Here is a 25,374-nt window from a genome sequence, read left to right as displayed (position 1 = left end):
GGAGGGGGGGGGGGGCAAAAATTTAATTTCACACAAAATTTATTAAAATATTTAATTATATGTTATAATCTGTCTTTGAAAATCTTCAGTGAACTTTCTTAATTCTTCTTTTATAGCTTCTTTCTTTTCGTTAAAAAAATGATGTTCATAATTTGTGTCACTTTGTTAAAATTTAATGCTCCTTAATTTTCCCCTTGCGTATGCCGATTGACAATGTGTGTGTGTGTGTGTGTGTGTATATATATATATATATGTTAGTTTCTCTTTCTTTAAATTCTAACATTATTGACAAATGAAAAATGAAAGAACAATTATATAGTTTACTATAAACAATTTTTAATTAAAAAAATGTGTTTAATTGCTATCGAATAACTAAAAATTTAAATCACTTTTTTTAATTAGAAAAAATTCGTGTTGTTAAAAAAAGATTAAGCTCGACTCGGCCGATCGGTGTTTCCAGGTCACGTTGATCCGAACGAATCTGATATGGAGACGGCCTTGCGCGAAACCCAAGAAGAGGCTGGTTTCGTGGCGAACGACTTGAAAATTTTCGAAGACGCGAGGCACGAGATGACATATAAAGTGAACGGAAGCCCAAAGATCGTCATTTATTGGCTGGCGGAACTGCTCAATCCGGACAAGCCCGTGAGATTGTCGAATGAGCATCAGGCGTTCGACTGGCTGCCCCTATGCGAGGCGTGTGATCGCGCAAAATACGACGAGATGCGGAAAGCGCTTAACGAATTCGATAAATATATATCGCGAAACCTTGCGTAGATTTTGTTTCGAAGGATATATAATTTAAATACGTTTTTATCTCATTCAATTATTTCCAACTATGTATGTATATATGTACATACACATACTTTCGTAAATACTAAATATATTCAATGAAAACAGACCTTTTAATTTGAAATCGCTTTAAAAATGACGTTTCTCATGTGCACCAGAGGCTTCTCTCTGCCACTACGGCCACTACCTTCAGTTGCCTTCAGTGGCCTTCAGTGTCTGATGTCATCTCATATGTAGTCGTATCAGTCATATGAGTCATAGTATACAGAAAAAAAGTGCCTCTAATAAAGCCAGTAGTGCACAGAAAAAAAACATGCGATAATCGCGAATTAATCGCAGTCGAGAATTGCTGAAAACATAAGATTATCATTTTTAAACTCAGCTGTGATTGGTCGATTTGTTTATTGTTTAATTTCATTGCGTTTTTTTCTGTGTCCCATAATTCTTATATCAGAGAATCAAAGTCGATTCGCAGAAGTAACAGTAGAAACTACCAAGAAGAAGACTCGCAGAAGTTTGAGCGATAATTAATTGTTAACCATAATGGATAACCTTATACAAAGTCTACTATCTTTTCTAAAGTATTGGTATTTCCGATATACGCTCGTTACTGAGTTGTATATGGTAACAAGATGGGAAAGGAATTTTGTCAGTATCCTTTTTACATGGACTCACATCATGAATTATCATTTTTTTATACAACTTATTATTACACGACTTATTATCTTTAAGTTAATTCCATTTAAATTATCTCGACATCAATTAATTCGAGTTTTATGCATTGCAATAAAATATATAATCACAATATGATTAGTATAATATTAAATTTTTCAATTGTACATGTAAAACATTATCGTTACGAGAAAAATCTTTATATTTTTCTTACACTAATATAATAGACATTTTTTTTCTAGCGATGTTCTTTCTCTTCTTTCTCTTCAACTACAAAGTACTGCTGCCAGTCACGGAATATATTTTAGGAAATTGATTACGATTGTTATTCTTGCAACTTAAAAAAATTATATTGTTTCAACGTGCCAATGAATACCATTTGTACAACAAAATTGTATTCATATAAAATATACTAAAAATATAAATCTTGAAGAATAATTAATTGTGGTATTAAATTTAACATGGATAGAGGTAGCAACAAGACGCTAGTATATTAAGAACCAATGGAAGCTAAGAATTATATTGAGATCTTTACTTTATCTTGAACAATCCATCAAAATTACATTGAAATATTTTTTATTTCATTGTGTTAATATAAAAGCATTTCAAATATAAACCTGTCAAAATCATATCTTCAAAAAGTTAAGAAATTTCTCACATAAAATCAGCACATAGCTTTTTTACGATAGTCCAAAGTATCTTATTTGAGAAAACATTATGTATAAACTGATAATAAAATATTTTTTTTAAGCTTTAATTCTCCATCGTTAATTTTTTCTAAAAATGACTATGCAATATAATCGCTATATTAGGAACAGAGACAAATAAAATATATACACATAATAAATATTAAATTTTTATTTTTTTTTAATACGAAGTTCATTATACGAATAACCATTAACCAATACTTTTAACAATTTCTATAATATTATATATTTTGCAAATTTGTCAATATTCAATGATTTGCATTGTTACTCCGAATTCAATTCACTGCATCTGATATTCACTCCATATGTCGAAATTTAAAGAATTTACACAAATTATATATTTTCGTATCTGGCAATGAGAAACATCAACACAGACAGCTTTTACCTAATAATATTTAACATTATAAATAGGCACAATAGGAGTAATATGAACCAGATTTTGCAATGACTCTTTCTACCGCTCTCTTTCTCATTCTCCCCTTTTTTTTTGTAACTTTAGCTACGTAAATAGATTAATTTGACGACATAGTTTTGTGGTAATAAAGACTAAATTGCTGCGCCTTTCAGGCAATTAAGTTTTGGTATCGTTCTATAAAAATTAACAATATACAAACTGTTCCCGTAATTTAATTAAGATTAAATTATACATATTTAAAATAATGATTAAAAGATAATGTAGTTAGGAATAAAATAAAGAAATAAGTATAGTAGTAATAATAAGAACAATAGCAATGATATTGAAGTTTACATAATACACGATTTCGCAATACACTGTGCGAGTGTATGAAGCACTGTCGTCCTGATGTATTTACATGTAAGATTACTAGACCTCGCCAAGTAGGCACTTGTCGCGCTTGAAAACGCACAAGTCCTATCTTTCCTCTCTTTTCATTTCTTTTAATTATACTACGCCATCTCCTTCAGTATCTATTAATCGCTTAAGACGAATACAATGCTTTTATTGCTAATATTGCAATGATATTTTGTGTAACTGTGTGTGTGTCGGAGTCATGATATTCCTGATATTACAATGTCTCGTATGCATGTACCGCTCGCATTTGATACGGCGACACAACTGTAGATATGGGTAAAGAAACATAATTATGCAACATATAATAAAATTCTATCGAATATTAATACGAGGAGATTCATATCGGTAAACATGATATGGATCTACAGTCCGTGTGTGAATCGTTTTCCGTATCTAATCGCCTGACTCGCACTCTCTGTTTATAGTGGTACTCTTTGAGATAGCTCTTAAGTGTCTTTGGCAACTGCAGCATATTTATGCCATCGTACGTTGTTCGCGTGGTTATCACCGCTCTGCACAGATGCTGCAGCGGAAATGCGAAATTCCGATGTAACGGGATAGTGAGCATGGGCTCGAAAAACATACAACACGAGGGATCCTTATAATGTTCGATTAAACCACATACCTGTAAAGGTGTATATACAGATCATGGTTATACCGTGTCTATTAATTATCAAAAATGAAATGCAAATACAAAATAAATACGGACAAATGCATATATACGTATACGTACTGTTTCGGAAGCGTAAACTCCTGGGTCATGCGAATCAAAACTGAACTTGTGATTCCACTGTTCGATTCGAGCATGTAACGAGCGTCCGTATTTACGGAAGCTCACCGAAAACAAAAATTCCTCTTGTGCGGAATCTCGCAGCAAAAAAGTACCCTCTTGCTTGCCCTCCAATAAACGTTCCGCCTCGTAACGGTCCATCTTACCCCAGTAGAAAGAGCAGGCTGTAATCGACCTTAAGTCCGGCACGAGACAATGGACATAATCAACCTGTATTATAAAATAGCGAAAAAGTTAATATATATATATATATATATATATACACATCAATTATGAATTTATAAATACATATCAATACACTTTAGAAGATGAATATGTATATCGGAAAAAAAATAAAAGATACCGTAAAAATATAAAAGTTATCTAGACAAACTTGCGCAGCTACATAAGCATGTATATAAAGAAAATTATCCAATTATTTTTTACATGCGTCCGTGATAGAAATATGATTTTTTTCTTATTTATATGATTATGCGGCTATGGGTATTTGGATAGACTCTAAAGCCTACTCTACAATAGCCATAAACCGCGTAAAAATTGACAAATTACAATCGAATATGAGGAAAATAATCAATCATGATTGGTTAATTTTTACAGTTTAGTAAACACAAGTGTAATGTAGACAAACCTTGTATTTATATACATATTATAATTTTTATTTCAGCATATAAAATTACTCCTAAAGTATCGATATGTATTATTTAATTAAATTATATAAATGGTAAATAAATAGAAATTTAAATAATAAAAATGACTCACCTGCGTGTGTGCAGGTCTCTCAATATTTGGAATTAACGTAAAGTCTATTTGGGATAAGGCTGTAAGAGCGGCAGCTTGAATACCGGCATGTGCTTGGAACAATGCCGCCAAACTGTCCACCGTTATTCCGTTGGGATGAACTTGTATTCCCGTAGGATAATTAGGCCTATAATCGGGAGGGGGTTCAACACCTTCCTCCATCTCTCGTGCGCGTTGCATTCGAGCACGTTCGTCACAATCCTTTAGGAACAAAAGAAAATTGATACAGTGAAACCAGATCTTTGTATAAATTGCTCTTAAAAAGTGATCGAGAAATAAAAACGTACTTCCATAGGAAATTCTTCGGGGTTAAATCGCGATAAATCAATTACGGGGCTCGGTGGCAAAGGCCCGAGAACGGGACTTTGCGGAGCGGATCGACTATTAAACACGACGCCCGCACCCATAGGATGCTCCTCGGTTCTCCTATAACCGGTGCATATACAATCCGAGTTACCATTCCCTTGGCCGGGAATTATGTCAGCGTTTTTTGAGCTTTTGCTCTTGGCGCAATTAAATTTCAATACCCAGTTGCTACGTTTCTTTTTCGATGATAAAACATGGTTACATATTGGGTTTTGATCTTTGTTGCGCTGTTTATCTAATAATATGTGCAAAGAAATATGAGTTAGCATTGCATAACAATGAAAATTATTATGTATATGCGAGGAATTGATTTGATACATACTTTTTCTCTTCCCAAATGACAAAGTTTTAGAAGATCGTCTTAAGGGTGGATTTACAGGGCTATCTTCAGAACTGCTACTACTGTTACTACCACCAGAACTACTGCAACATGCTTCCTGTTGTCTAAATGACGGCTCGCTCGTAACATTACCATTGTTACAAACTTGCTTTGTATCCTGAGTTTCGACAGGTTGACTATACAAAGATTCAAATCTAGAATTATGGTTGTCTACATCTAAGTTTAAACGATCGTTGTCCAAATTTCCTTCTAGTTTACATTCTGGTCTGTTCGGCAGTATATTACGATTCGTTACAGGTACATTGCCATTAGTCTCGTTTTCGGGCAAACTTTCATTGCCATCTTGATTCACCATTTCCAAGGGTAATGGGTGGCTAAGCGCATTAGCGCATATCTCAGTAGGCTGCCTTTCACCATCCATTCTAAAGAAGTCTCTGAGACTAGCAAAGTGCTGTCCCATTATTAATTTGCATGGCAGGCATTTTATTGCCTTAATGATCCCTTGTCTACACCATGATTGTAGAAACTGCAGAAGACACTCGTTGCAATCTCTAATTCGGCATGACGCGATCCCAACTTTTCACAGGTTTTATATCCACTTAACCACATGGAGGATGTTACGTCAGAGAATGCAGTAGGTCTGTCGCATGTTCACCTATATAAATTTAAAAAATCAACGTATAACATATATCTACTAAAGAAATACTTATTCGTGAACATTTATAGTTTTAATATTTAATAGATATTTATATTTTCACATTCAAATAAATGCTTTTTAATATCAGAAATAAAGACACATCACGATCACATTCTCGTCACATTATCGAGCTGAGTGCAAATACTGAACCACACGTAATCACGCGTGATAATCCTAGCTAAAAAAAAAACGCCTCGAGCGCAAAATGACAGGCCAAGTCTAAGATTCGCACGTCAGTAACACTCGTATTAAATTAACTACTTATTGATAGAGTGACTCGCCTCGCGCACAGATGTCATTTTATTTTAAAAAAAGAGATGATATCAGTCTCTCGAAAAAGTATCTCCTAATGGTAGGAGGAGGTAGGAGTAGGTAGGAGCAAGCAGGAGCAAGTCGAGAAACACGTTTAAATGAGTTACGCACGGGACAAGCGGACGATTGCGGGATACGCAGGGCAAACGCACTGCTGAATTTTACATCACGATGGTACCACCACTAGGATCACGGAAATTATGCTTCCCAAGGCGACATGACCTCTCGTCGACCATCAGGCTCAAGGAGCAGTCAGCAGGCAACCAAAATTGTCAAAACACGTCCCGACGAATCATCAGCCATTTTTCCTAATTGCGACAAGTCATGGAATATATGTGCGCTATAGAGTACCGATCTACCGAAAAAAAATTGCGATTGTCAGATCTCGGGAACTTATTATACGGTTCTCAGAAATTGCTGAAGATTACAAAAGTGAGCAAATGCATTGGATGGTGGTGGATATCAATAAAATTATAAATATTTTAATAATGTGCGCAATACATGTGCTCCCTTCATAAAGTCTATAAAGGTACATCCACACACAGCTTAGAACATATGTTTTTAAGATCTACAGTACCGACTCTCAAACTTTTGCGATTCTCGAGAAATGATTGGCCGTGTTACCGCGCGCGCGGGACGGGACGCCAAGACAGTATGCAAGTGCCGCGAATCGCGCTCGAAAATTTTTTCGTGCTTTTTGTACGCGTCGGTGTATATCGACTGATATCGACCAGAACGAAATTTTTTATCGCGTGTTGCGACTCGCATTTGACAAGCTCTTCGAGGGAGGGGGTGGGAATAGTCCGAAACTCGTACTCTCGTAGTCGGATCATTCTCGGATTAGACGTGCGCCACCACATGCATATATATACACATCGCTGGTCGGTGCCGCAGCTGACAGCTGACGGCATTGACACTCGCGGTACACGCGATTCCGGTTTGACCGCTTTCTCCCGCGCGAGCATACTTGTCGCGTATTAAAAGTGCTCCGCTCGTCTGTATCGGTCCCGGCTTTTCCATAATAAAAAAAAATAAAAAAAAAAAAAGACCTCCCCAAATCCCTCTCGCCGTGATAAGAACCGGGTTAAGCACCATCCGCGCCTCCGTCATCGCGGAAGAGTCGGTATATCAAAATCGCCGAAGCGGAAGGCACCCTCGTCGAGCACGTTTATTCCACGTCTATAAGTTATTCGCCGTCTGCAGATAGGTAAGATGTCAGTTCAGCTGCACTGCCTTACACTATCTGCACGTGAAACGAGACGGATATACGACCGACGAGCAACGAAATAGAGACGAGAGAGAGGAGCATAGCTCTCAGATGATGATACACAGATCCTGAACTCTCTCGCGATGAGATATACTTCCCTCGTTGTGTTTCTCTCTCACCCTCTCTCTCGTCTTAGAAAGTTTTCCCTGTACTTTTTTCCAACGGTCGAGAGTAACCTTACATCTCATTCCGTGGCATAGTGTATAGTGATTGTCGGAGCAGACACGTGAACGATTTCGGCGAGCGTAAATTCCGCGAATACGTGGTTTGCACGTTTCGGCAACTAGGTACAGTATAATATGGTTCTATATCTTATTTCAGGAGATAGTTGTGGAAGATAAAAAAAAGAAAGAGAGAAAGTGAAAGACTCCTGACGGACGGTGACAACCATCGAAGAATATGATTGTTTGATTTATTCTTATAAAAATGTTAGATACGTATTGTTAGTTAATATTCTAAATTTAATCCTGCATCATATTAACAAACTCTGCGAAAAGAAAAAACAAGATTGTCCTATTGTTGCCAATATATATTACATTTTTTCACTTATCTGTGAATTTTTGCACATTTTTTGTAGGATGGCACGTGGGCAGCAGAAGATACAGTCTCAAGCCAAGGCAGCGGAAAAAAGTGCGAAACTAAAGAAACAGCAAGGACACAGTGCCAATGATCAAAAGAAGGCAGCGCAGAAAGCACTCGTGCACGTGTGTACCATATGCAAGGTCAGCATCTTCATTCAGTCAGTTTGCAGATGTTTGGAGGTTTATTGGCATAGAGTTGAATGTAAATTTTATTATTTGCAGGCCCAAATGCCAGATCCTAAGACTTACAAGCAACACTTTGAAAATAAACATCCCAAAACCGAGCTGCCCGATGATTTGAAGAATATATGAGGGTACGAACTGTTGTAAAGTGGAGATCACGGGTGAGAGGGCAGAAAAAATTTGCTGCAACTGACAAAGTGATATAGTTCAACATTCATCTGATCATTACATGATTTCAGAAAATAAATTAATATTGTTAGTGTTTTGACTAATCTATCGCACTCAATAGATTGTTGTTGCACGACTCAGAATATTAAGCATAATCGATGATTTACTTATATGGAAATTCTTGATTTGTAAACTACTATTTTTCACACACGTCATATAATCAATACTTTTCACGTACGTTAAACATTACATCTGAAGAGATCCTGTGTATATTTCTAAATAAAGTTTATAAATTTTGGCAAAATTCTGAAACATTTTAACATAAGGAAAAACGCAATATCGTCGATTTCTTATTTCTGTTATAAAGGAAGATGATATGTAAGGATGATATAAATGACTAATCAGAATTTTAAGTATTTATACATTAAGAGCATTTTTATTCAGTTCTTTATACAGTCTTGGCTATAAGTATAAAGCACCTCTACAAATTGACGTAAATGTCAATTCTATATCTAACGAAAAATAAACAATTTTGTTGAAAAATATTTTTATAATTTTAATATTTTGTTAGTCCTTTGGTTCTTATTGCCGTTCTTTCAAAAAAAATTGCAATAAATTAAGTGCTTTATACTTATAATTAAGGTAACTCGTTATTACTTTAAAAGCGTTTGTATTTCAATGAAAGCTTATACGAAAAAGCACTATAAATTTCCCTACTGTAAACTTCTTTATGAAAAGAATTATTTTCTATCATTAACTTTGTTGCATTTAACTGATAGTTATATTTTGAGATATTAAGTTTATAAAAACAATTCTTTAAATTACAAGAATTTGATACATAACAATCTTTAACTACATATAACTGCCAATTTATAGTTGATTATATTGTATGCTCTTTAAAATAAGAACAATCAATAGCTGAAACGGAGATATTACGTTAGCCTTTCTCTGTACATTTATAGAAGTAAATACTTTTATTGTTTATAAAACAAAGCTCGTTGTTATACTGAGCTGTCCACACACATACGCATAATTTTTCCTGTTACAGATAAAATAAATAACATTTTTTATGCTTGTAAAATATATATAGTACTTAAAATACCGTAATAAACTAAGAATAATTGATTCATCTTATATTGTTATGTATTTATTGTAATTGTAAGAAATGTAAGAGTATTCTGTTGTCTTCAATAAAGAATCCATTATTCTTGGAATGTAATATTATTAACATATTTTGCTAACGTTGCTTAAATTCTTTCCTTATGTACGAACGCGAGCCAAAAGTTTTAAAATTTTATTGAAATCTCATTACACACCATATTGTGCAAATATTGTAAAAGTACACATTGAGATCACGATTATCTTTCGTATTTTTATTTATTTGCTACAGATGATTGACTTGCAAGTCATTGCTTGCGTCATATAGCTCTTTCTTGATAACGATGACGTTATAAAATGACGTAATAAACTCTCCATGCGTTGCAACATATCTCTTGGATATATTAAAAAAATATTATAATATATTAGCAATGATATTTGCAATATTTATATATATTTGTACAAATTTTGTGACAGAATTTAAGTCTGTCGATTAAATGCGATGACATATATGCGCGATAAGTAACTGGCACATAGGCGTCAAGGCCAAAATTCTTGATGGGTTGTTTTCGGATGGTCTGCTTACTCGAATTTGGAATCGAGAAAACAATTTGAGAGAGAAAATAGGAAGATTTAATTAAACGTTATTAGTACAACACAATACAGAAAATAAAATAAAATGCACTAACAATAAGATGATAACTGTACAGCGAGCACACTATATTCTGATGAAAAAAGAGGAATTGTTAAATTATTCAAGTAACGAGACTTCTCCGATGATAACGTCTCATATAATAAGGAGATTATTTTTTCCGACAATTTTCGAAGATGTCGAAAATTGTTCTTTTGCGCACACAGCGCAGTGCTAACATAATATTGTTTATCAGCCTTCACGTACACATCTGCATTATTATATAGAGCATTATCTGTGCTAATAAAAATTTATTGTATACGCGAAAAGATAATACGTAAGAATAAGAGCATTATAAGTGTTGAATTCTGATTACGAAGAGAGAATCGAGTCACAAGGGTCATTAGCGATATTTAATTGACAGTCGAATACAAAGTAAAGGCACTTGCTAATTGCTCGAATATAATTGACGACTTGCTCTCCGATCTCGGTGATCGGAAATTGTACGAAAATTTTTCCCAAAATCAGATGTCACAATACGTCACAGTAAGTTGAAGTCGTTTGCTTTTATCAAACGTTACTAAATCGAATCGTCAGTGTCGTGTAGAAATTGTTACATCACATTGAGAAGTAATTCAGTGATAATCATTGGCACGACGCGCGAGGCGCAGCGGTGTGTGAACTCACGTATCTGCGCACACTATCGTAACGACTCTTATTTATCACGGCGTATATAAATGCGGCAATTGCTGTATCACTGCGGCAGTTTTCATTCACATTTAACGCGGTTTTTGTATCGATATTCAGCGTCGGACAAGAGCCGCACGGTTTCGTCATCGGGTCGAGTTAAAGGTACGATATCTCGTAAGAGAGGAAGAAATAACAAGTTCAAGAGTATCAAAAACTGGCTGATCCTCTTTTTTTTTAAGAAGAAAAGTCTTTAGAATTAGTATATTATAAATAAAAGTTTAATTTATATTTGCACCAACTTTTATCCATTTTTTATTGCTGTAGTTAGTGTAGTTTAACCAAATTCAGATCTTAACTTTTTCAAGTTGTTAAGAAAGTAAGTTAGAAAAAGCTCGCTAAGCTCTTACCTTTATTCTGTCTTTGTAATGGTAAATCTGAAAATTTTTACATATGAATTATTGAAAGATAAAGAAAGATATAAAATAAACAGCGAAAAATTGGAAACTTATTCTGTCACACTTTTATAAAATTCCTATAATATGCATTTCTTAAATGATTATTTCGCTAAAAGCTAGCGTAATCGATAATCATTAAAAAGTAAATAATCGTAGAATATGTTAAGACTAGAAACAAATAATTTGATTTCATAATCTTTACTTTATCAGTTATCAAATGTATCATATTGGATATATTAATCGCTGCAGAGAATAGTTATTAATAATTATTGTCAAGAATCATTATCATACATTAAGTTACATTGTTAACATGTTTAATTACGCGACCGCTTCCGCGTTTAATCTTGCACCGAGTTACCGCGCTTAATCAGACTGCACCAACATCCTCGGGAGTAAATAGAAAATGCTAGGAGACGATGGAATTACTCCCGGTAGGCACGTGGCACTGTGATGTGAAGGGAGAGGTCACCCTTCTCTCATTTGCCTTCGGTGTAAATCTGACGCTTGACTTACATTAAGAGCCCTTGACTACACTACGTGAGATAACGATAATTTATGCGGAAATAATTCACACGTATGATGATGAAGCCATCTCATTTGGTCGATCTTGCAGATAGAAACTTGCGTCGGAATGCGTGATTAATCTCTGATTATAATTAAAGGAAAGTAGTTAACATGTAGAATAATCAAAAATAGCTAACGTGAAATAATAGGAAAAATAGTCAAATTATATAGTGGGATTAAATCAGAATTAAATATATTCGAGATCTATATGGTCGTGAACAGTAAATGTAATCGCAAGAGAAGAAATAATTAAATAAAACAAAAAATATGCGCTATTACGTTAATGTATATGACTGATAGTGATTAGAACGATAAAGGCAAAATAACGACTGACAAGTATAATTCCATTTTAATAAATTCATTAAAGTTCTTTTCGATATATATTTTTTACTTTCACATTACAATTACACTCTTTGGTAAGATGTACGTTGATTCCACAGTTTTGTAAAGTCTCATTCCCTCGCGATGGTGGATTCCGTATTTCGCACTCGTTCTCTCGGTACACCAGCCGAGGGTGTCAAGGATCAATATGCGGACGGCAGAGCGGCAAAAGTTTGGGAAGTTTTTATCGGCGACAAAAAACAACGTACGCAGAACTATCGGGATTTCCTGGTAGGTCTGCTGCGGCAAAAGGGATGCCGTCGAATATTGGATGTCGCCTGCGGTACTGGCGTCGACTCCGTGATGCTGCTGGAAGAAGGTTTTGAAGTAGTCAGCGTCGACGCGTCTGACAAGATGCTCAAGTACGCGTTAAAATCCAGATGGGATCGTAGAAAAGAGCCTGCCTTCGACAACTGGGGTGAGCAAGTTGGACGTTTAATATTTTAGAATAGAATCAAATTTTTTTGCCTAAAAAGAATTGGAAAAATAAAACAAAGATAAGCGAAAGATATTCGTGAAATTTAAAGAGAAATACGATTTGAGGGTTAGTTAAGTTACATACAAATTTGAAATAACATCTTGACGCAAGAGTTGGCCTTTATTCGGATTGAGAAATATTATTATAACGCTATATGCGTGCATTAAAAAAAATTTAAATCAATATTGCGATAACGGTATAGGTCGTACATTTAATATTGAATCATTAAATGTGCACTTATAATCTTTCCGTCGATAAAAGTTGTTATTGTTAACATATATACAATCTGACAAAATATTATTTCTGACATATATTTATTACACATGAAATCAAAACCAGATAAAGTACTTTAAAGCACGACAGTCGAGTATATCGCTCGAAAACAGGCACCGGATTGCTTATCATTATGCCGGATTTATCAGTATTTAATAGAAGTACAGAAAGGATCTTTACGTTTACGTACGTCAGCAAAAGTTAATCGCGACTTCTCGTTTTCTATTTCCTGGCCTTCGACCTCGTGATTCCAATCACGCGATGTATTTGTAAACCGAAAACGCGAATAATGCATATGCCAATAAAGTTGAGACAAATAGTTATATTAAATGTTATACTAATAATAATTATCAAATATATATTGTATATTAGTTTTAGAGTATTAAAGAATAATATATTCACAATAAAGTCCAAGAAAAAAAGGTAAAGATTTTATTTTGTCGATATATAATTTAAGAGAATTCTGTAAATTTGTTGAGAAACACATCTTTGCAATTATCATTTTGATCTTTTGGATTGTGACAGTAATCGAAGAAGCGAATTGGCTAACTCTACCCAGCGATATTAGTCATCTGATTGGAGAAGGTTTTGATGCCGTTATATGTTTGGGAAATAGTTTTGCTCACATGCCTGATTCTTTCGATGATCAGAGAGAGCAGAGGTATTAAATTCATTATATAGATCATATATTAGATTATAATCGGTTGATACTTCGGAACATTGATTCTCAAATTGTATTTACAAAGCGTAATCCAAAGTATAAAATTATAGTTAAACTTGACAGAGATTAATACAGAACATTTTATTAATCTAATTATTCATAAGATATTTGATTATTTTAGACAAGCCTTAGTGAATTTCGAACGTTGTGTAAAGCCGGGGGGTTTATTACTCATCGATCACAGGAATTACGATTATATCATTAGAACTGGCCAAACTCCTTCAAAATGTATATATTATAATGTAAGTATCGTTTAAAAAATGTAATTATTTATTATTAACGTCATTGTATTAGAGACATTGTATTAGAGGTAATGAAAAACTTGGAAAAGTTTTGAGATTATCTATTTCAATTTACAGAATTATTCTAATTATTTTGCGTATTTAGCTTGCCGTATCTGAGTAAATAATTGTTAAACTTTTTCGTTATTTGAGAAAATTTTGCATTAAAAATTGTCAATTTTTCATAACGCAGAGTCAGCATATGACGGATATCAAGACATCGGTGCTCTACGTTTCCGGAAAACCGAGAATTGTTACTATGGATTATATGATCGCTTTAGATGAGGAGAACAAAAATAATCCCGAATTTATCAGCGAATTTAGGCTGTCGTATTATCCTCACAGATTGACAATTTTCCGCGACATGCTGACCGAAACATTTAGCCACGGAGCGAAACACACTATCTACGGTGACTTCAAACCACTCAATCAAATCGAAGATCCCGGATTTTACATCCACGTATTGGAGAAACAACATTAAAATAGGACATTGACATAAACAGTCGATGTAACTACGTGATATTCGTTTTTTAACAGTGTCATTAATTTTTTGGAACAAACGTTCCGTCACACTAGACAGAATGATATTCAACGTAGAATCTGTTATTAATTAATCTGTCCACGTTAAGAAACGAACGATGTGAAGATCAATTAAAATAAGATATTTTTTATTAAACATAAACTATAATATCCAATTAGAATTATATAGTGAATACTACGATTAAAAAATAGTTGCAAAATATAGCATAAAATAATATTATAACTAAGAAATATATTTTACGCATATAAATTATGTCAAAAAATTCTTTATTTATGAAAATATAAGCGAAAAAATATGAATATGATAATGAATTTTCACCTGTGAAGAATATATTTTAAAAGAAAACCACGGAAATATATAGGTTTTTAAATGTTTTTATTATAAGTTTGAAAGCAGCTTTTTCATTGAATATTCTAACCAGATTTCGTTCGATGCTACAATTTGACTTTTCATGGATATTCTTCGAGCGATCATTGACGATGATTTGTTGGATAATATTTTGGACGTATTTTTGTGATTTCATATTTGTTCTCTGTCATATTTCTCACGCAGTCGACACTTGGAATAAACGCGCGAATGTGGGGACAACAGGAAGACTACACGTTTGCTGAATGCAAATTGACTATCCTATGCGACTTTCACCCTTGCACGTAACTGATTGCAAACGAAACGATACATTTCTATGAAATACATAAAATCATTCGAATAAATCATTCGATTCTTTTGCAGTCATTATTGCCGCGATCTCATCGTGTTTTTCACTCAGGAATTGACATGATCAAAGTACCTGCGATACGTATCATCTGTCCACATTTCATCAATCGTCAATGATCCTTTCAACTTCAAATCGGCGGAGAAATTGCTTTCGCAAATTCTTACTTGAATCCACCCCCGATCGTTCGCTCTATTGGGCCCCGCAAAACTTGACAAGAGTCCCATCGTTACGTAAAGAGTGGCCACTATCGTAGAAATCGAACCCCGAGAGATTATTATCGTTTAGTAGGCAATTTTGCATAGGGAAAGAAATGGAGATGAGAAAAAGAGAGTCAGAAAGAAGGTAGAAAAATCAAGTAGATTCCTTTGGATTCTGTTCGATTTCTTCGATGTACATTGCACATACTGTCTGCATTGTATTGTGAAAACAGGAGGTATTTTTCGTTGGAGAAATGGTTGAAGAGGATAATAATTTACAAGGCCAAGGATTTGTGTTACGAGTGCAACGAACTGCCCATATAGAAAAATGGACGAAGTGTTATAGCAAAAATCTTTCCCCCCCCCCCTTCTATCAGTATATATGTATATATATGTACGTATATATATTTATATATTTATAGTTTTTCAGTTTTCAATCTTTTTTTTCATGAAATTCGTACAATACCTATCACGGCTTCTTCGACGGTCGTTGCGAATACTCTCGTCGTCATCGTCGTATCGAATTTCTCTATATTTAAGGCTCTCGAGATCGCACGCGGCGATTGTGACATGCTACTTAGCGTGTTGCGGCTGTATACATAATAACATAATAATAATACACATAAATTATACTATTTTAGAGTTTACTTTAATCAACGTCGCATGGATTGAGAAAAACTAAGATATGAATCGCCGCTTTTTTATGATCCTGATTAAAATTAATTTATACTGAAAAATGTATGGGTATATATCGCTGATCATCAGCTCGATAACGAAATTCGACGACGTTTTATTCTAACGAAGATTTTTCGCTTGATCTAAAATATAAAGTTTAATATAATAATCTACATGACAGTATAGGAATAATATAACTTTTTGATAATTGATAATGATCAAGGACAGCAAATTAGCTTTCGCAGCAACTTTCGAACGCGGATTTGTACATGCCGTGTAGTAACTCGTTGTAACGAGTCACGAGAATTGACTTGCTTCTTAAAACTTTCGAGCGAATAAGCACGTAAGGTCAGGGACAACGACTCATATTATGACATTGTCGTTCGAATGGCGATTGTTCGTATTATTGCGAAGTAGCTGATGTAAAAAACCGTAATATCGTATTGCATTTGTACTCTCTCGTTTACATCCAATGACGACCTGCCCGGCTGCACAATGTGACTCACGAAAGATGTTCACATAAGAGAAATATGATCGTCTTTAAATATTCTTAAATATTCTAAACATATTTTCTACATATTAGTTTTACCTACTTTTACTGTATGATTTCTCATATTCAAAAATAAAGAAAAGACAAATACACGTTTATTACAAAAATTTTTGCAAAAATTTCGCACTTGCAAAGGTCTTCGTAATAAGTAAAAATAATTAATGCAATCAAACGATGACAGTGAAACATATTACACAGTTTCAAACAATTTGATCAAACGGGCAGATCGCGAACGGAGAGACTTAATTATTTATTCTTTTTACATTTACACGCGGGCACATTCATTCCTATACGCTCGTTTTTTGCTTCCCTCTCATAACTTTTTCTATTTAAAAAAAGCTGTATAGATTATTTATTTTATATTATACTCCATGGACGCAGTCAGGGAAGGGACGAGGGCCAAGGCTCCGCCCCTTAAATCTTAGAAGAAAAACAGAAATAATTATTCATAAAAAATTGAGGTGAAAGTTATAGAAAGATTTTCTGAGAATCCAAGACGTTTACTGTTATAAGTTCAAGTTTCCAGTTTCTTTCCAGTTCGAAGAATCAGTACAATTTTAAGACAAGAATAAAGTTAATTAAATATAAGTGATTTTATAATTTACCAATCAGCAATTAATTAAAAATAATAATATAAAATAAAACAAGTCCAATAGTTTACTCGATAGCCCCGCATATGTTATAAATTGAATTTACACAAATGTAATCCTATTGTTGATTGAGTGGAAATTAATTGCAAAAATCGAGCATTTAACGTATGGCCCGCGCGATATGATTGGTGTGCTTGAAAAATTTCAGCATATCGCATTTCTATATCAATCAATGAGCGATAGACTTAATCGTTTAATTGGCTTAATTGCTACAATTTCAACAGTGTTAAATCTTTTTCTTTGCGTATAAGTATATAAACTATGATAGAGCCAGCTATATCGTTTCTGTCTCTAAATCTATTTAACAAAGTTTTCAATTTTTCGATAATTCTTTTTTCATAACATGAAATTATATATTCTCTATTTATATATATTCTTTCTTTCTTATTATATTTATATATGTATATATGTACACGCGCAAATATATATGTATGTGTATTTTACGTGTGTGCACGCGTATTTGCGTCTATACTTTCGATTTAATTAAATGTTTTCGGTGATGAGAATTGTGCCTTTGCTCTTCATGGTTCTTAAAAATAGAAAAATATTAATTTTTTACAATTGCTACAAACTATAAAATGATTGAATCAAAGAGGTGATTAGAAGTGAAAAAATAGTTCTATTGATACAAATTAATTGTTTCCTCTACACTTCATCTCTTCACAAATAGCAATGGCAAGTAATTTAGATTCATATATAAATTGTATGATAATTTAGATTTGATTTGAAAAATACTTGCAAAAGATTGATTGTCAGCTCGTTTCATTATTAGCAAAGACGCCATTCTCGTCTACAACAGTAGCAGTTTTAACAACGTGCTTTCTCATTGTATGGTCAATGATTATGCAAATATATATACATGTCATGTTACAAGATATATACATCTAATATTGCTGTTTTGGCTTCGTATATATTTCATACGAATTTGTAAACGTAGCGCCATTCCTGCGTAACAATACTATTTGCACAAGAGAAACTTTTCTTGACGAATTAATATCTTCGTCAACTTGAAGAACAAATTCAGGAAGTCAAATCACACTTTTTCATTGCTTTATTATAACCATTCGTCGTGTGAAAAATAGTATGTGTAAAATAGTAATAAGACTAAAATTATCAAATAAATAATTAAGATTAAGAAAATGTTATCGAAAGTATTTTCATAATTTATGACTTTAATATAATATAAATTTGAATAACAATGACAAAAATTTGTAAAAAATATAACAACGAAAATAATTAAATTTTATGCGAGATTAATTAAAAACTTTTAAATTACGATTTCAATTGAAACTGCTTAAATTGTACTTGCAATATGCAACAGATTGTGTCGCCAGTTCTCTCTTGGATAGAACGACGATCACATTTGCAATTCTATTGACTATTTGTCGAGTACGACGAGACAATTATTTCGATTCGTATTCGATTAGCTCTTTCATTCTTCTGCTCTAATTACTCAACGTTGCTCGATAACGTTATTCAAAGTAAAAAAAAAAACGTAAAATATATTTGAATTGAAAATTTCTAAACATTTTTCAATTAAGATAAAAATTCCTCTATCTGTTGGTACTGTCGGTAGTACTCAAACTACGTATTAAAATTTTTGATTAATTTCTCTCGAAATTATATCGACGTAATGAAGCCCTTGAGTTTGTATCAGGTACTTTTACTATTGCAATACATATTCTGTCTATCTATAGGAAAATATATTTAAACATTGTACATGTGCTCTTTATCTAACCGGCTGTCTCTTTTAAATAACTCGTGCAGAACCAATAAAAAATGAGGATACAATATAAATATATTTGAGACTCAAGCTATTAAAAATAATGAGTATTGAAATTTACACGCTAAAAAAATAATTATTCCGGAAATGTTTTTACTTTTCAGAAAAAAAGTCTGAAATTATATCTTTAGATTTTCATCTAAATTAATTGCTCAAGGTCCTAAAAAATTATTTGTCTTTAAATATTTTAGCCATCAACAAGTACTATTTTTAGTATCATAAAATTTATAATACTACTTAAAAAAAAGAAGCCGTAAAATTTTGAAAAAAATTTTAATTATTATTTTATATGTAAGATTTTTATTAATATATCGCGTATTATTAGTTTCTATTTTATATTTCTGTAACATATTCTCCATGTCTTCGACTCTAAAACATTTTATGATATTTATTGAAAATTAATATACTTGGTCGATTCTGGCTATACAACCTTGACAATCTGGTTAGACACCATCGTTACAAATTATATCACGAATCACATGCGCGAATGCTTGGCTTAATTATTACAAAATGCCACGTTGCCTCATTAAGAGAGACAATGGCTTGGTGTCGACGTGAACCGTTTTTGTGGCCGGAAAGAGGCTTAGAAATATAGCATAATCCCATGATACTACCGTGAAATTCACTATATGATGCACGTGAATCTATATCTACCTACCGTGTGTATATGTGTATGCCTATACAAGGGTGGATATACTCCCTCGGAGAGTTTCGATGTGTCTCGAAGAAGCCGTTGCCAGCGAGTAATTCGTACCTAAGACGTATTTATTTATCTCGTTTCCTCGTTAGTCGCGTCACTTTTGGCCTTGTAGAATTATGCTGGCGTTTCATCGGCTCGAGATAAAATCTCGATTCTCGCCTCGTCTTTCCTTCTAGTCATCTTGAAGAGCAATTAACAAAAATGCGAAGCTCTTCTCTTTAAATACGTATTATGTCTATATTTTATCAGAGTCGATATATAAACAGAAATATCGACACTTTATATTCGTTAACAGCGACGTTTGCTGTTCGGAAAAAAGCAGAATCAACTTATTCACAATCAGTACTCAATCAGTGCAGTTATCGAAGAAGTTCAGTCACACGCGTAAAGTAGCCAACAATTAAATCTTCCAGCTGCATCACGAAATGATGAACCACCGCGTAACATGCCATCATCATGCACGTAAATAAAACGAGAGAATAACGAACAGTAGCGATTGTTCGATGTACATATTACATGAACGTTTTAGAATAAGATAATTGCGAGCGCGTTATCGTACAGCGGACTTATGTTCTCACGAGAAACTAAACTACCAAGCGTATTGGATGATGAACTTTTTTTGACCGCGCCGCGGCAGATTGTCTCGAGGAGAGGAAGGAAAGAGATAATCGGTGCAAAAAGAACTTTCACAAATACTCCCTCGGTCTGGGCGGTGGTCTCTTACGGTCGGATCTCTCGGCGGTCCTGTCCGCGACAGTCCTGTCGATCGGTCCACCGCTCGAGTCCCGATCATCGGTACACTCGAGCATCTGCGTGGTTTCCGTGGCCTCTGAAGGACTCATTGGCTGCGTGGCGAGAGGAGCAAGCGGCGCCGCACCTTTGTTGCGCGATTTGCTGCGCCGCTTACGCAGGATAAGCGGCCCCAGGGCATTCGAGTCATCGCCGCGCGACGTGGAGGCCTGCGCCAGCCGCTCCAGAAGCTCCTTGTTGACATCCCGCGATGACGACGATTGATGGTGATGGTGATGATGATGGTGGTGCTCCTGGCCGCTCTTCGACACACGCTCCGTCGCCGTCGACTGCTCTCGATAACCCTCGCTCGGTGTCGTGGATGTCGACGTGGTAGCGATCGACGGTCTGTACTCAGTAGTCTGAGTAGCAGACTGAACCAACGTTATCGCGCTCGAGGTGGCGGGTGATTGACAACTCTGGACAACACCGCTCAGAGTGAAGCTCGGAATCTTCTGTTGTTGAAAATTACTGCCGCCGTTACCGCCGCCGGACGATGACGTTCCGACGACGGCTGCAGGCAATTTGTTCATCAGCGCCTGTAGCATGTCCTCGATTTTGGCTAGCCGCTGATTTACCCTTTGCACTTCTAGCTTCAAATCCACTTTCACTTCCAGTACCGCCGCAAGAATCTCCCGCTCGTGACTCGATTGCTGCGTAATCAGACCACCGTCGTAGCTCTCTAGACGTCGCAACTGCAATTGCTTCGAGTCTACGCTGAGGGTCTGCTGCGCTTGTTGCGCCTGCTGTTGCTGAGCATCTTTTTCGACATTATCGCCGCTCTCTTCGATTGTGCCTCCCAATTTGCTCAGCTTCGGGAAGACCTTGTTGGTGCCAGCACTAGATCCTGGCCGCGGGTCTCTAGCGCTAAGAGATCGCTTGAATGTATCGCCGGCTGTGCCCGATTCGCTACCAGTGTCTAAACTTGAGCTACCTGCAGCATCAAAAGTTTTTTCATAAATCTTCAACAAATATATAATTTCAATCTTTTTTATTGTTTTAAATAGCGTTAAGTATATCTGATTGATTTGATTGATATAATTGATTTAACGTATATACATACAATTAAAATTAATACAAATTTATTTTTAATTTTACCTAATAAACGACCCCACTTGCCGGGTCGCGTTTTCGTGATGGTTGTTCCACCTTCCTCGGGAGTAGATAGCTTCTTGGCATGCGACGTTTCGCCATCCTTGGCGTCTTTACCGTCGCCCTTCTCTACGTCGGCAGTGTGTTGTCTTTCGCGGCGAAATCTGCATGGAATAGAAAAAGAGAAAAATCGCTTTGTTTTAAATGTATAAGCCATTTACAAAATACGTTTACATACGAAGAAGAGGATACGATAAAGGCTGGTTATTCCCTAGATTTGGACCAGGGCAGCAAAGTACAAATGCATATAGAGGGCCAAGAGTGTGAAGGAGTGCTGGACAAAAGACCATTCTCACGTGAAAAACTTAATTTGTCTATTTTTCTATATAAATTCATTGAGTCTCGTTTTCTCTTTTCCGATTCGATTAATTGTATCTACAGTGCATCCCCGAACTAGTTCGGGGCCAAGCTAATCAGGTTATCATCGTAGCGTAGAATACAGCCGCCTACTATCGAGAGCTAGAAAAAGGAAAGTAGCCTCGGTTGGTTGGCGGTCGAGCGACTTACGGTGTGCCGTGCCTATATTATACGGGATCCACAACGGTGGACAACGTTGGCAAAATATACGAGAGGAAATCGGAGAACGTTGGTAAACACCGATGGTGAAAACTTCGGTCAATTTGCTGTAGAAAGAATAATCAGAACACGTTCTGACGTATACTATCAATAACGTTCGAATTATACCAGAGTTTTATAGTGTTTTGCATTGAAATATACAAATCCCTCACTACAATTTCTTAATTCAGTTCAAATTATGAGTGTAATATGTCGTTCAATATGTTCTTTAAAAAGTTCTTGAGAGGTCTTATCTTCTTCGTGAGATTTTGTTTTCGGCAACTGATGTCAATAAAATAGCAAAACGATACTGCTAAAGAATGAGACACATGAATTGAGAGGGTACTTAAATTTGAAAATGTTTCTCAATCTTATTGTTAGTATACAACACATCGTTACTGAATTAATAATAAATCATGTATTTGTGATGTATTAATTGCGAACGCTATAATAACATAATAGTATTTTTCTATGCATGAAAAATGATTATATTAAAATTTTTCAATGGCTGCATTTATACACGGATTTTGCGCATAATAATAAAAACTAATAAACTATATTAAAATCTATTGACGACAGATAAACTAACAAATTGATATTTACTAATATGTAATATAAATTATCGACAAACATGTAAAAATTATTTAATTTTTTATTCATTCTTTAAAAAGAATGTCATAGAACACCGATCAGTGTCGACCAACGTTTATTTTTATTTGGTATGTTACCTTTTGGGACGACAACGGGATGAGAAATTGCCTGACAAACTTTGGGAATGCCACTTTAACGAATATATTAAACGCGGCGAATAGTTACGTTATAATTATTAATTATTGATGCTGTCACAGCGCCTTTGTGAAATGAGGTTCGCGTAAGCAATGGAAAGTACTATTAAAATCTTATTGTGTGTATCAAAGCACGCCCACTTTTTTCAGAAATTAATCAATCAACGATTTACATAAATATTTTTTACTTTTCATTAATGTATATACATATATATAGCTGTAATATTATTGTAATAACATAAGTCGAATTAATGTTTCGATTATATAAACAATCGTCGAAAACGCTAAATATATTTGACAAGTACAAAAAATTCTTTTGCCAATTTTTAATATATACATATATATGTATGAATATGCAATTTCTACTAAAATATTAAAATCATGCATTAGATTGAATTGACAAAAGCGATTAAAAATCTTTCATATTTGATTAAATAAAAAATACACTATTATTGATTATTATTACAGAATAATATTTATATTTATAATAATAATATTTAAATTAAATTTAATAACGTAAATTAAATGTACGTGTATAAGTTTATTTTATTATTATTATCATCATTTTTAAAGAAAAACTTGATTTTCTTTATCATGCATATAAATCACAACCGTCTATAAGAGTATCGTATATAAGAGTTGTTCTCCATTGCAATAATAATCATTACGAAAATTGTTATCAAGGTAGTGAATATAAATAATTATGCTACAAAGAAAAGTAGCGTAAGGCTATCAAGTAAAAATTCGGAAGAAATAATTAGCGATAAAAGCATATTGCATATGAATCAGGCAATTGAGAATGCGGAAGTCATAGACATATGTATATTATATATATAATAAGATCGTTGATGATTATAATAGAAATTTAAAAAAAGCAGAATATTGTAAATGCAGCGTGATATTCGTTTAATCTTCTCTCTGGCATTCCAATAATTTCTCGGGCATCTACATGACAGTATTTTGTATATGTTCGTATGTATATATGCACTCTCATCAAAGATATCCAACTATGTAGGAGACAAAGAGAAATCTGAATACTAGAGTGTGTGCGTTCGTCACATGCACTTGGCTTTGCATAAAAATTGAAGATGCTCGTTAAATATATCAGGATTTCGGCAGTTTCTCTCACCTTACTGTCAGCGTTGCAAATTTACGCAATCGAATGCGCGATTAATAATTATATTCGTGGTCATTAATTATATACAGGTGAAATATTGTTTACTTGGAAAGTATTATTGTCGATATCAATTTTGTTAAACATATTAAATCGTACTGTATGATTTGGGGGATCTCCCTTTTATTAACAAAACTCGTAAGGATTCCGAATGTCGCCATAACGTTATGGCTGTTATGTCACTCTAGCGCCGAAAATAAAAGCTGGCAGATAAAGTAAAGCTGTATAAAAAAGGAAATTAAAACTGTACGAAATCCTGCAATTTATGCTATGTAACTCTGGTTTTTAGTTATAAAATATGATTATGCGAAAAAGATGCGCATGACCTTGTAAAGCCACATATCTTACAGCACTCTAGCATTCGTTAAAAACTGCAGTATAATCATTAATTAAAATAATGATACTGATACAATACCGCAAATAAAATGTACGTCTCGTGAAAATGTCTGCTGGAAGGACGAACAAACTGAAGCGTTTTATTAACGTAAAATCTTTGATAAATGATTAAATGTTCAGGTATTAAATTAGTATTAAGGTAAAAATTAGATTTATGAAAAAATTGCTCAACGATCTCTAAATATTAAACAAAATCAAATCCTACTTCTAATTTATCCTTCATTAATTTAATAAATAGTGAAACATCACATATATAATCATATCAATGTTCATATCAATCATATAATATAATACTGTAAAACAAAAACCAATCATATTTCATATAGTTTATATATGTATTTTATCAAAAATACAGAATAATGCAAGTGCCATAGACGTAATAAGTATAGACTGCGCATTCCTTATAATTAAACATCTGTGCTCCGTTAGAAAGAGAACATAATTTTGAATAATTTCGTTATTTCTTGTTAATTCGCTTTGGTGGGAGAAACATAGAGAAGGATGTCTCTATTCATAGAGTTATGATGTCCCCATTACTGATATTTTGAAGAGAGAGAGAGAGAGAGAGAGAGAGAGAGAGAGAGAGAGAGAAACTTTAGTCGTGATGTTATTGCCACGTTAGAACAGTAACGTTTAACGATAAAGTTTAACGATGA

General features: G+C 34.2%; 6 protein-coding genes across 13 annotated transcripts in view; 4 read left to right on the top strand and 2 right to left on the bottom strand.

Moving 5' to 3' along the window:
- Positions 1-842, top strand: part of LOC105452906 (bis(5'-nucleosyl)-tetraphosphatase [asymmetrical]) — a 4,024-nt gene extending 3,182 nt beyond the window's left edge. The window contains exon 2 of the mRNA XM_011694461.1: positions 461-842. Coding sequence (XP_011692763.1) covers positions 461-777 — 317 coding nt within the window. The 3' untranslated portion in view covers positions 778-842. The remainder of the gene's footprint in view (positions 1-460) is intronic.
- Positions 843-991: 149 nt separating this feature from the next.
- On the top strand, positions 992-2,221 carry LOC105452894. The gene is made up of 2 exons (XM_011694450.1): positions 992-1,444; positions 1,692-2,221. The coding sequence occupies exons 1-2, from the start codon at positions 1,336-1,338 to the stop codon at positions 1,778-1,780; spliced, it is 198 nt and encodes a 65-aa protein (XP_011692752.1). The 5' UTR covers positions 992-1,335; the 3' UTR covers positions 1,781-2,221.
- Positions 2,222-2,304: 83 nt separating this feature from the next.
- LOC105452878 lies at positions 2,305-6,780 on the bottom strand. Of its 4 annotated transcripts, none has more exons than XM_011694411.1 (6): positions 6,397-6,780; positions 5,259-5,931; positions 4,858-5,171; positions 4,532-4,771; positions 3,716-3,982; positions 2,305-3,607 (listed from the first exon to the last, which is right to left on the bottom strand). In XM_011694411.1, exons 2-6 carry the CDS (start codon positions 5,734-5,736, stop codon positions 3,320-3,322), a joined length of 1,587 nt encoding a protein of 528 aa, XP_011692713.1. In that variant the 5' UTR covers positions 5,737-5,931; positions 6,397-6,780; the 3' UTR covers positions 2,305-3,319. The 4 variants fall into 4 exon arrangements, with proteins under 4 accessions (XP_011692713.1, XP_011692724.1, XP_011692734.1 ...); XM_011694422.1 differs by having other exon boundaries at positions 6,508-6,780; XM_011694432.1 differs by lacking the exon at positions 6,397-6,780 and adding an exon at positions 6,255-6,386.
- A 138-nt stretch (positions 6,781-6,918) lies between these two features.
- Positions 6,919-9,709, top strand: LOC105452854 (zinc finger protein 706-like). Of its 4 annotated transcripts, none has more exons than XM_011694386.1 (4): positions 6,919-7,492; positions 7,874-7,985; positions 8,119-8,274; positions 8,356-9,709. In XM_011694386.1, exons 3-4 carry the CDS (start codon positions 8,131-8,133, stop codon positions 8,443-8,445), a joined length of 234 nt encoding a protein of 77 aa, XP_011692688.1. In that variant the 5' UTR covers positions 6,919-7,492; positions 7,874-7,985; positions 8,119-8,130; the 3' UTR covers positions 8,446-9,709. The 4 variants fall into 4 exon arrangements, with proteins under 4 accessions (XP_011692688.1, XP_011692664.1, XP_011692680.1 ...); XM_011694362.1 differs by having other exon boundaries at positions 6,920-7,492; positions 7,874-7,980; positions 8,130-8,274; XM_011694378.1 differs by lacking the exon at positions 7,874-7,985 and having other exon boundaries at positions 6,921-7,492; positions 8,130-8,274.
- Positions 9,710-9,812: 103 nt separating this feature from the next.
- Positions 9,813-14,779, top strand: LOC105452872 (glycine N-methyltransferase). The gene is made up of 5 exons (XM_011694398.1): positions 9,813-11,065; positions 12,363-12,721; positions 13,580-13,715; positions 13,897-14,017; positions 14,250-14,779. Exons 2-5 carry the CDS (start codon positions 12,388-12,390, stop codon positions 14,535-14,537), a joined length of 879 nt encoding a protein of 292 aa, XP_011692700.1. The 5' UTR covers positions 9,813-11,065; positions 12,363-12,387; the 3' UTR covers positions 14,538-14,779.
- Positions 14,780-20,084: 5,305 nt separating this feature from the next.
- The window catches only part of LOC105452849 (potassium voltage-gated channel protein eag), a 75,904-nt gene continuing 70,614 nt past the window's right edge, over positions 20,085-25,374 (bottom strand). For both annotated transcript variants that reach the window (XM_011694342.1, XM_011694349.1), the window contains 2 exons: positions 21,755-21,912; positions 20,085-21,590 (listed from right to left, as the gene is read on the bottom strand). In XM_011694342.1, the coding sequence (XP_011692644.1) occupies positions 20,554-21,590; positions 21,755-21,912 (1,195 nt within the window). In that variant the 3' untranslated portion in view covers positions 20,085-20,553. The remainder of the gene's footprint in view (positions 21,591-21,754; positions 21,913-25,374) is intronic.

The sequence above is a fragment of the Wasmannia auropunctata genome, unplaced genomic scaffold (assembly GCF_000956235.1).
Source record: "Wasmannia auropunctata unplaced genomic scaffold, wasmannia.A_1.0 LD336106.1, whole genome shotgun sequence".
NCBI lineage: Eukaryota > Metazoa > Arthropoda > Insecta > Hymenoptera > Formicidae > Wasmannia > Wasmannia auropunctata.
The sequence above is the reverse complement of the archived record's forward strand: the minus strand, read 5'-3'. Positions and strand labels throughout refer to the sequence as shown.

What these genes read in the sequence shown, in the direction of transcription:
- LOC105452854 (XM_011694362.1), top strand. An exon ending in ACGTGTGTACCATATGCAAG is followed by an intron (nt 8,275 to 8,355) that starts GTCAGCATCTTC and finishes TATTATTTGCAG; the next exon opens with GCCCAAATGCCAGATCCTAA.
- LOC105452878 (XM_011694411.1), bottom strand. Translation starts at nt 5,736, where the DNA reads ATGGGACAGCACTTTGCTAGTCTCAGAGACTTCTTTAGAATGGATGGT. An exon ending in GTCATTTGGGAAGAGAAAAA is followed by an intron (nt 5,172 to 5,258) that starts GTATGTATCAAA and finishes ACATATTATTAG; the next exon opens with ATAAACAGCGCAACAAAGAT. An exon ending in CCGAAGAATTTCCTATGGAA is followed by an intron (nt 4,772 to 4,857) that starts GTACGTTTTTAT and finishes TTGTTCCTAAAG; the next exon opens with GATTGTGACGAACGTGCTCG.
- LOC105452872 (XM_011694398.1), top strand. Translation starts at nt 12,388, where the DNA reads ATGGTGGATTCCGTATTTCGCACTCGTTCTCTCGGTACACCAGCCGAG. An exon ending in GCCTGCCTTCGACAACTGGG is followed by an intron (nt 12,722 to 13,579) that starts GTGAGCAAGTTG and finishes GGATTGTGACAG; the next exon opens with TAATCGAAGAAGCGAATTGG. An exon ending in CAAAATGTATATATTATAAT is followed by an intron (nt 14,018 to 14,249) that starts GTAAGTATCGTT and finishes TTCATAACGCAG; the next exon opens with AGTCAGCATATGACGGATAT.
- LOC105452894 (XM_011694450.1), top strand. Translation starts at nt 1,336, where the DNA reads ATGGATAACCTTATACAAAGTCTACTATCTTTTCTAAAGTATTGGTAT. An exon ending in ATGGGAAAGGAATTTTGTCA is followed by an intron (nt 1,445 to 1,691) that starts GTATCCTTTTTA and finishes CTAATATAATAG; the next exon opens with ACATTTTTTTTCTAGCGATG.